The 11,687-nt window shown below is 36.4% G+C and overlaps 1 protein-coding gene across 1 annotated transcript; it reads right to left on the reverse strand.

Moving 5' to 3' along the window:
- Positions 1-4,834: 4,834 nt before the first annotated feature.
- Positions 4,835-8,443, reverse strand: LOC136239439 (uncharacterized). The gene is made up of 6 exons (XM_066030179.1): positions 8,348-8,443; positions 6,794-6,869; positions 6,304-6,615; positions 5,930-6,253; positions 5,207-5,353; positions 4,835-5,050 (listed from the first exon to the last, which is right to left on the reverse strand). The coding sequence occupies exons 1-6, from the start codon at positions 8,384-8,386 to the stop codon at positions 4,926-4,928; spliced, it is 1,023 nt and encodes a 340-aa protein (XP_065886251.1). The 5' UTR covers positions 8,387-8,443; the 3' UTR covers positions 4,835-4,925.
- Between the last annotated feature and the right edge of the window lie 3,244 nt (positions 8,444-11,687).

Genomic DNA, 11,687 nt, shown 5'->3' on the forward strand with positions numbered 1-11,687 from the left:
TTTCTATTGCTTATATGATTGCCTAGACTGCGAACTGCTATATATTATATAAAAGCATTTTGCATGTGCCATAATAAACAATGGCACAGGGCAATGGAGTCCTTGTATGCAGCCTAAGCCCTGGTTTCTGCAGTTTGATCTGCCAGTCCAAACTATACAATTGGCCCTGCCGCCCTGTTGATAACTGCTAAAAGCCCAGATGTTCATTAAAGGCAGGCTAGTTGAGGCTACACTTAACATGATAGCAAATGGTTTAGCTGTATTTGCAACCATACACTATGAACATTTGGTGTGTTTAAATTGTCTTGGAGCACTAAGCAATAAATCAGAAACAGGGCATGTTATCTCAATATGTTGAAGTGTACTGCCATTTGATCTGTCATAATGTGGGTAAGTTCATGCATTGGCATATATACACTGGTAAAAAGTCATTAAGACAGTTCTCTACTTCATTACAGAAAATATAAGGTATAGTAGGACCTCAATTATCCAAACCCTTGATTATCTGAACAGTATAGGTAACTATTCTTTTATTTATTTATTTATTTATTTATGATTTATTTATTAAGGCTTTACAGCACAAGTGCTGAAGGTCTGTAGGACCCCCAGTCCTACAGCCTGTTTAAAGTTGTTACAGAAAGTCAGTGTGTTTGAAAAGGTGGAGAAAGGAGAAAAAATCTGTGACTGGACCTAGGCAGCCTTGAACCTGCAGCCATCCCATTAACACTCGAACGCTTACAGGAATCTGCCAGGCAGTCAGGATATTTTCTCCTTGTCAACTTCATGTATATGTATCCAAGGAACTCTAGAGAGTGACTCAAAGTACCCCATGTGGAACCAAATGGATATCAGTTTATTTATTAAGGCTTTACAGCACAAGTGCTGAAGGTCTGTAGGACACTTGGTCCTACAGCCTGTTTAAAGTTGTTCCTCTATTATTAGAGTATTCCTTCATTAGGTGAACATGTTGTATGTTTTATTACAGTCATTGAACAGAACTCTGAATTAATGAATGGGCTTCATTTATCCAAACAAATTCAGTTATTAGTTGTAAAACTCGTATACACAATGAATGGGCTTCGAACTCCTATACACAGATGTCCAGATAATGGAGGTCCTACTGTACCATCTTCTTCAACTTATTTATCCATATAGTGCTACTACAATTGAAAGTAGTGTGACCAAATCATCCAATGAAGTGCAGTGTGATGCATTTGCTGCTGGCCTGGTTGCCCTTGTCAAAGATAAACTGGGGTCATTCCATGTCAAATCAACAATGAGCAAATCAATTTTTGGTCACTTTTTGGATTTTGACAAAACGTAGTGTGTTTGTAGTGCCTGTGGTGCTGATCACTCATACATACAATTGGAGAAACACTTCTGTGACTTCTTTAATTAAGAACTTGCATAGAACAAATAACACATTTTAGGGTGTATTTTTTCAAGAAGTTCCACTATGTAGTACGCAAGCCACAAATGTAACTGAAGTATATAGTTCAGAGTGGGCTATGTAGTGGTGGGATTTGATGTAATAAAGAAGGTATTTTTGGAAAGACTGTAAAGTACTGACGGACAGATGGTGGTTTCATTTATAAACTCTACTTGTCCAATAAGAACCATTTTTGGTTATCCTAGATTGGAGCTATACATTAATCTCCAGCTTAAAAAACATCAATAATTGTGGTCTTTCAACATAGGTGCAGTGGTCACTAGTATAGGCTTCACTATACTTAGACACCTTCATTGCGTAAGACAAAAGTTGGCATAGCCTCATTATAGGAGTGGTTATTAGAGGTGTACACTCACATACAGCAGTAATATGCTATAAAATTCTACTGCATATCACAACATATTTAATCATTGTGGCCCCACTACAAAAACTTTACCAAACACTAATTATGATCCAATCATTCACTAAAAATTCAAAGAATTAGCTAGAACAGCCCTTTTTGAAATACAGTAGACCCTCGGTTATCCGGCCCCCGTTTATCCGGAACCTCGATTATCCGGAATTGAAAATGACTGTTCTATTAGAGTATTTTGAGTATAGGTGTGCGTTCTATTAGAGTATTTCAATGGAGCTCTGTATATAAATGTATGGGCTTCAATTATCCGAACTATTCACTTATCCGAACACTTTTATCATTGCCTGAGAACAAAGGGGTTCGGATAACCGAGGGTCTACTGTATCATTGTTTAAAGTTTTCAATGAAATGAATTTTTCACCTATTGAAAACCGTTGATTGACTTTTCAATTGATCCATAAATTATGGGATATTGACTGAATTAAGGTTAAAAAACACTTCAATATATTATCACAGCATGTCAATTTTGTAATTCAAGACAGACTAAATTTTCATAAAACATTTGTGGTCATAAATCAGAAACCATATATGGTGTATGGGGCTAAAAGTTTGTATGGGTGATGAACACCACAGGTACTACAAACAAACCAAGTTTTGTCAAAATCCCAAAAATTCCTTGCTGATTGGCATGGTGAGATTAATTTTAAAACGTTACAAATGTTTGTGTATTAATTTAATGTACTATACAAACAAAAGTATACGTCATTAATTTACTAGATTAAAAGGAGTGTTGATAAGCTGCTTCAAGTAAATATATATCCCTTGCAACTAGCTAGCTACCACAATAACTTGAGAATTCATTATGTATTTTATTTATCAAAACTGTGAAACTGCAATAGTGAAAATAGTTTAAAAGATTCTACTGAACTACAATCAACAATATGGTATGTAAGGAGTTCCATAATCTTAATGATGATATATCAGGAAGGAATACTTGTAGGCCTAGGTATATAGCTATCTGTACAACAGAACATTTCAGTTGGTGGGAACATGTGGCTAGATCTAGTTTATAGTTGATATTGTGGTATTTTAGACTAAACTATATTCATCTGGCATATGGGTTGCTGTTTTAAGATGTTTAGAACATGAGTAAACAAAATTGTTCCCTATGTGATTCAAGTGATTCCCATTGTAATTCATATCATATGTATACACTTTTTTATATATCAAGCAGACGAAGCAGTACGCCCCTGCACTTAATTTATCATTATCAATTTATCATTATCAGTTATGAACTCCAGATTGTAGCAGCATACTGTACCAAGCTAAGGTAGGCTCTTTCTCTAAACAAAGCTAGTGACTGATTGGCTTTACAAGTTATAGATTGAATCATAATGTGTTTATACCATAAGTCACTCTGGATCATGACGCCCACTTATTTGTAATGTTTGACAGGAGACGAGGCACAGCTGTCTCTATACAGCGAGGTTATCTTATTACATCTGTATGGTGAAGTTAAACACTCATAACAAAACATTTGATTTTATCAGCCACTATATACTTCCATGATGTTGCTGAAAGACACTGTAAGGTAACTTCCTAGCTGTAGCAGTGGTATAAGGTGAAGTGTCTACTGCCCAAGCAATGATATCTCCTGCCTGTGTGAGTAGTGTATGCTCTTATTGAATTATTTAATATATCTATGAGCTTCATTTATAGCCACTACAGCATATGTTTCTTGTCTCGTGAAGTTCCGTTTCAGGGTAGACTCGGCAACAATGAAGTAGCTGCTCCATTAGAATAGTTTTATGGGTTACTGACTGTTCTATTAGAGTACATCGATTACACTATGTGCTGGTAGGACTCTAAAACGTTAGAATTAGCATTTTTTGCTGAAGCCCAATATGTATTTTTTTAAATCTGGCTGTCAATGCTGACAATTTGCCATACATTTCTGAGATTTCATATTCTCAGAAAAGATGAGGGCAGAAATATTACCAATTAGAGTGGCATATCCGAGCAAATTCATGACATAACTGATTGAATTATCATCACACCAGTAATGAAGTCTGACCTGTGCCTTGTTCACAAAATCATATTTTAGATCATAATTAGCTACTTTACCTCTTAGGTGTACTATCTGACACTTACAAAATTAAGTGAAATTCCTAGCTATCCAAAAACACCTTGGCTCTCGCCTTGACTGTACAATAACAGCATGTCCACCAATGTAAAAGTAACTGTTGACTAAAAGAGGTGATATCTGGTGTGGCCAAGAATGAATGGTAAGACAACTGTGTTTTACAATCTTACATTGATCCTTTATCATTGACTTGTGCAATCTTGCTGTATTCCTAATTAATTCATTTTAACTTTAATTGGCTAGTAATTTGGCCACCTTTTCCAATAGTTATTGTAGAGAAAAAAGGTAGTCAAATTACTAGCTAATTAGAGTTAAAATGATGTAATTAAAAATGCAGACTGCACAAGTCAATGTTAAAGGATCAATATAACAATTATTGTAAAGTATATATGTATAGTTGGCTTACCATTCATTCATTCTTGGCCACACCAGATAGCTATCAGCTCTTTTAGTCGTCGCTTACTTTTACTGTCAGCCAGGCTGTTTTTGCATGGGGTACCCACCACTGGTACAGGACCAGCAACTTATTGATAACTGATCAATCGGTCAAGTGCAGTACGTATACTCCAAGGAATTCTAAGCACATTTTTGTTTACAAAAAGTCTTTGCATATATATGGCATGTGTATTGTTTACATCAGGAAATGGTAGCACTGCTTGAAGTATCTTAGTTTACTACAGTGGTATATCCCCAGTATATGGAACAGTTAATTGTTTGTTATTTTAGTAGTTTTTCAGTAAACCCGCATTCACTGATGTTTTACTGAGAGTTTAAAACTTAGTAAAATAATTATGTTCCATATACTTAAGTTTACTGACACTTTACTCTGAGTATAACTACAGTAAGGCATCTTAACAAATTAGTAAACTAAGAACCTTCAAGCAGTGTAGTAAATAATTAGTATTGGCTTAATGTATGTATAATGTGTACAAAAGAGCCTATGAATTAGTTTCCAGTTCCAGTTCTGAAGGTGAGAATTAGTTGCGAACTCTAAACTCAATTCTCTGAGCTAGTCTTGAGGATTGTTCACCTGGACACTCAGCCCTCACAACAACATGATGTCTCCCCACACTCAAGTTGTGATAAACCAGTGGACTAGTACCTGTATAGAGTCATACATATATACTGGCATAGCACACATGAGAATTAAGATGACATGCACAACACCTATGGTCCATTTGCTTTACGGTCACTACACATATTACAATTCTACTGATTATAAACTTGTCTATCACACTAGCTACCTCACATTACTTACAAGGTTTATATTCTTTGTTGTTATCCAATTTGCAGTGAAACTTTACGTCATCATTTTCTGGAACACGTTCAGCTGAAAATGTTATAGTGGCATTGTCTTCTTTCAATTGAGCAGCAACATCAACTGATGTTATTTCACAACCTACAACTGACACAACATGTAGCAACGGTGGGAATAGATCTTTCATACCTTATATACTACATAGTATTATAGTTGAAGTCAATATAATACACCTACTGTATAATTTAGAAATGTTTGAGTGAGCGGACACATGATGAATACAATTAAAAAATAGAATTGTTAAATACACTTTCACAAATGTACTACTATCTATCACAACTTTGAATCAGAATAACAAGAACACCACAAATGAAACTTAGCTCATGAAAAATGCAGTATTTCATGTGTTAAGTTTACGATTGGTATTTTTGAAGGACACTCTATCCATACAATGCCATACAATGCCATACAATGCCATACAATGCCATACAATGCCATACAATGCTATTAACATACAATTTTAATGCAGGATTTTACTAGGATGTGATACATCATGTAGTACGTATGTACAAGGCTTGCTGATTGTCAGTGTGTAAATTTCTTTAAGAAGGATGAAAGCTTGTAATAATAATTTTTATTGTATAATACGTATAATTTAAGTGAATTCCCATCACAAATGATCCTTAACATTGATGGAATATATGACCCACAATGAACACCAACCTTTACGAGTTATTCTGGTCACTGCAACATCTCTACCACAATTATTTTCTGTTACAAATGTGTATGTACCAAAAATATTATCAGAAATATGAGGAATGGGACCAAACCGAAGAATACCGGTATGTCCAGTAAATTCATCAATTTCCACACCGTCTTTATATGCTGTTAATGTTGTATCTGTTCCATTAATTATTGGGCAACTTATCAGAACAATGGCAGTTCCTACAAATGTCTCAGCCTCATAATCTTGTCCACATCTAATGATAATCACTACACGATGAGGTGGTGTGAGTGTCCCACTACGTTTATCCAGATGAGGTGCAACTATCAAAATGGACATGTAAAATTCAGTCACAAAATTAAATAATACTTACGGCATACATCCATTACAGTTGTTCTGTCCTGACATATTTTATCATTAGTACAGACTTCACAGGAATAAATGCCTCCTGTTCCAGTCTGAGCTGGTCTACTTCTTATAGTATACGTGAATTCCACAGTTCTCTTATCTGCAGCCACTATGCCATTTACCATTGAGTTATTGCTTATTATTCTTCCATTCTTATACCAAGTTATGTTGGCAACACCTCCTTTCATAGTTGTATTATCAATCAGCTCCCCACAATCAAAGACAACTTGTATGTCCTCGGGTACCACAGTTAGTTCTCCAATAGAGACCACAAATACTGTGGAAGAAAAATAGCAATGTAGCTAAATAAATCTTTGTACTAGTTTTGATAAAAATAATAATAATAATATATAGACAGCTGTTGATCGTTATGGTTCTTTCCTAATCATTTCAGTTAGACCTTCCGATCTCCCTTTGTTCTTTAGCTTATAAATAAGTACATAATTGACACTTACCAGGCTCCTTAGTAGAGTATGTTGGTGGTGGTGGAAGTGAAGGGATAATTGGGCTTTGTCCCCAAACTATCACTGCCTATTATTCAACAAACAGATTATTGCTGTGTTATATCACACATACCCATCAACACACACACACACACACACAAAGCAAAAAAGCAAAGCCTTCAGCTGCCGCTAAGCGATCACGCTGCCCAGTGGCCAGCACTGGGGCACCTGTGCGCTACTCAGGTGCTATGAGTCAGCGCAGGCATTCCCTCCTGTGGCAGGACTAGTAACCCGCAGGAGGCTGTACCATGTCTCACAGTTGAAGGTGTGGGCACCCAAAGTCCCACCTGGACCTTCAACTGCTATATGAGACATGGACAGTTGAACATTTGCTTCCCCAGTTTACACCAGGCACCCAATGATGTTACAGCTGGGTGGGCTGCTTCCCCAGTTGGCACCGGGCCACCAGGTCCCCATTTTAACAGCTGGGTAGACTGGAGTAATGTGAGTAAAGTTTCTTGCTCAAGGAAACAACAACAACAACACCAAACACACACACACAAAGCATTCAACTGCTGTATACATGTACAGTTGTGCCTACCCAAAAACACTTGGAGGACAGCTGTGCACTATACTCAGGTATTCAATTAACACATCACCGAATTGTTTACATGGGGTAACTGGAGAAGCAGGGTGAGGAGGAATCGAATACAGTGCCTCATAAAATGGGTGTGGTTCATATGGGAACTTATGTGTCCACAGCTTTCACCCACGAGGGTGTGGGTACAGTCTCCTGCAAGGTATGTATATACTATAGGTAGTACTGCCTTTAAGGGAATTTTCCTGCACTGGTTCAATCCTTTTTTGTGAGACATGGTATTCTCATTTACACCTTGCTTCCACAGTTAACAGATGAATAGACCAAAGCAATGTGAGTGTCAATTACTTGCTCAAGGGAACACAGCAGCAGCAACTACAGACATTACCAAACTTTGAATCTGGAACCACATCATCATAACTTAATTCTTATGCATCATATACATGAAATGAAGGCTAACCATTAATTGTTATTTACTATATACGAACTCTTTAAAAGCTTATGGTCTACACTGTGTGGAGTGAGAAAATGTACACTAAGGTCAAGAGATGATCCTCAGATACAATAATCTATGCAATGCCCAAGTAACTACACTTTTTGAGCTGGGATCTGGTGTTATTTCTGAATTTCAACCTGTTATAACTAGCACTGATAAGTTATCACGTGTCAAGCCTTGTACATACTACGTGATGTATCACATCCTAGTAAAATCCTGCATTTAATCACAGAAATAAAATTTATTGGGGTGCTAGAATTGTAATGGCTAGTTGTTTGCTTGCAAGGTCCTAGCTATAGCAACTGCAAACAAAATATTAGCCAAACACTAGAATCTTTGGTAAGCAATCACATCACTGTAATTGATTCAGTTCTCACCAGCCAGCATGAAGACTGAAATTCATCACGCAGTGATAAGAATACAACACCTTTAGAAATTGGTGTTTATGAACCTATAATAGTCACTTACATACCATTTGCATGACCACGAATGTAAGAACAACAAGTGCCATCTCATACAGCCACCACTTTATATCAGCTGCTCAACTTGAGACTCCTCACAATGCTCCACTGAAGGGATTGTTAGCTCTGCAGCATAGCTAGCTTTTTATAGGATTGTGTGTTCTCCTTATAGATCCATATATGGTCTCTTTTGTTCAGGTTTTGAAGAAATACACTCAAGTACTGATCTAACACCTTTGTGTACAAACATAATATAGCTTTTCCTCTGCATTCAGAAATTTCACATGTTTTTAAGGTTTCCTAACCAGATGACATAATGTTAGTATTCCAATATTCATAGTTGGGGGTAACTATATCATCATTGTATACTTTTGTAACTACGGAAATGAGTGCTCTATTACTTTTTAGTTATAACTAGTTACATGCTTTGTAATAGTAACTTGTCCAAAATATCAACAGTCACATAGTAACTAGTTACGGTACATAACATGTACAACTAGATTAAAAGCTTCAATTTGTGCACCATATACATGATATAATATATGACCTTAGCATCAGCCATGTTACATAGACTCTTTCTTTGTGCAGTTCTAAGCTTGAGTAACTCTGAACTGAAGTGGCCACTGAATTATTATTTTCAGGAAATGTACATAAGTACAATTATCTTCTGCCCTTGCTAAGGCATATCAAAGTATATAGACACATGTAGAAACTATACTTGCACCAATAAATTTTTTTTGATTGTACAAGTGCACACATGTATCCAAGGTTAGATTGGTTGAATGTCTGGCTTCCTAGGGATTATATTTTATATCAAGTAAGGTCTGTAGGATCATTAATGAAACTGTACCTGTCACTTCTTGGCTACCAGCTGGTACAAGGTGATGAAACATCTTACAAAATCATTAATTATTATGTAAATGGCTGTGGTCCTGCAAAACCTGGGGATGTGGGCACAAACTACACCACATCACTATAGCACTAATTTGATAGCAATTCAGTTAAAATTGCAATCACTATATAGCACTAATTTGTAGCTAGAAAACTTTTCTAATGTAATAGATTTATGTGTTACTGACTGTTCTATTAGAGTACATTGATCACACTATGTACCATGCTAATTTTCTGCAGATTTTTGCTAGTAAATAACTAATCATGACACTGAAAAGTTAGAATTAGTATACAGTATTGCTGTAGTCCAACATTTATGTCTAAATCTACTGTCAATACAAACATTTTGCTGTGCATTTATGAAATAATTCAGAAAAGATGAGGGCAGTGGACCAGAAATATCGTCAATCAGAGTGGCCTATCCATGAAATAAGTGATCAAATTAATGAAATTATCATCAGTCATCACTCAAGTGACCTGTACCTTGTTCACAAAATTGTATTTTACTAAGAAGATACCGCTATCTGATACTTACACAAATGAGTGAAACTCCCCATGCAAAACAGCTTGGCTGTACCAAAAATTGTACATCCATGAAAACTGGTGACTGATATCTGGTATGGACAAGAATAAATGGTAATAACATAAACCATTGTGATGAATTCTTTGAAAGAAGTTTTGCTATGGAATGAATGATCACATGAAGCAACATTAAGCCATGAAACAAGACTCATAAAACTATTTGTGATTATAGTGATGCATGCATGGCCACAAACCAGAAGCAATGTATTAAATCATTACAATGCATCAAGTTAGCTGTCACAGTGAAGCCTGTCTATCCTGGTCACCAAAAGTTCTTGACTCTAGTAAGCAGGTGGCTACATAAGACAGACCACTTTGTACACAATGACATAGTGGAGGATTATTGCAATGGTCTGTACATACCAAACTATCAGTCACCTAAAATGTATGTATAGCCATCAGCAGCTTTCAGAATGGTTGGTAAAAAGTGGCAGCTGTATCTGTATGTATATAGATCACTACCAAATTGTTTGGTGATTCATCAAACCTTAGTAGTCACAGCAAACTTTTATTGTTTACAGTAAATAAAAAATGAAAGTTGGGAATACTTTTGCAAAATATAAGCATAAATATTATACAGCTCTACTGCTGGTGCCTTCTTGGGCTTCTGACATTAAAATGACTTCATTCAGTTAAGTGGTGTGCATTTTGTTGCAACTAGTTATTCCAGGTAAACTGCCAATACTAAGAAATGAAATATGCATGGTTTGCCATTAACAACTGTTGTCAACCTTGCCTCCCACATTTTATCTCTAGCTCATACAGATAGTGCAAGTGGTTTCATATAATTGAAATGTGGGCATACCTGCTACCTCATGTAGCTACACTGCAGTTCTGCTGTACACCCCAGATGGTATACTTATGTAAACAGATTCAGCAGATTCAACACTGTACAGAGAATTCAGGAAGGTAATGTTACATATTATGTACAGATCAAAGGCAGCTAATCATGACCTGTCAAGGTCCACTAAGTAAGTCAAGTCAGTGTTGATAGGCATGTGCAACCCAAACTATATGCTTGCATTATACACCAAACATGGCAGGCAAAATAGAGAAAAATAAACCGTTTAATTGCTGTATACATGGTCATAAATATATCCATGCCATCCCAGCCACAGTCTCAAATAGCTAGCCTGAGACTATATACACTTTTCTTTGTGTGTGGGTAGGGGAAAAAGTCGCCTTTTCCCCTAAAAAAAGGTAGCCTGGCCATGGAGACTAGCCTACCCATAGCCAGTTGACAGGGCTACCTGCACAGTACACAGCTATCTCCACCTGAAGCAGTGCTGGACAGATCCTCTTGGGAGTGGGCAGAACTGTGTAGTTCCCCTCAGGAGACTAAACTACGTACATGTATGCCATATGACTCCATGATAGTCAGTGCTGGGAGTAACGCGTTACTTATGTAACGCGTTACTTATGTAACGCGTTACTTATGTAACGCGTTATGTAATATTATTACTTTTGTGGTAACAAAGTAATATAACGACATACGCTATAAAAACAGGTAATATAAAGCAAGCTACTTTACTTACAAATGTAACGCGTTACCTAAGTAATATAGTTACTGTAACGAGTCTAATATTACGTAATATTATTACTACAAGTAACGAAGTTACTAATCTCGTTAGTTATCCTCTGAGTAACGCCTAGCCACAACGAAGTAACGAAGCCTACTGAATGAAGCTTATTCATAAGCTTCTTACTTATAACCAAAATTTGCATATTGTCCAACAATGCAATCATGTCACGTGATAAGGTGATAGTTTCACACGTGACAGCTTAAGGCTGTGGACACAAAGTAATATAATATGTAATATTATTACAGTTACTTTATTTTATGGGTAATATGTAACTGTAACTAAATAGTTCAGTTGC

Source organism: Dysidea avara, chromosome 11 (genome assembly GCF_963678975.1).
Source record: "Dysidea avara chromosome 11, odDysAvar1.4, whole genome shotgun sequence".
Taxonomy (NCBI): Eukaryota; Metazoa; Porifera; class Demospongiae; order Dictyoceratida; family Dysideidae; genus Dysidea; species Dysidea avara.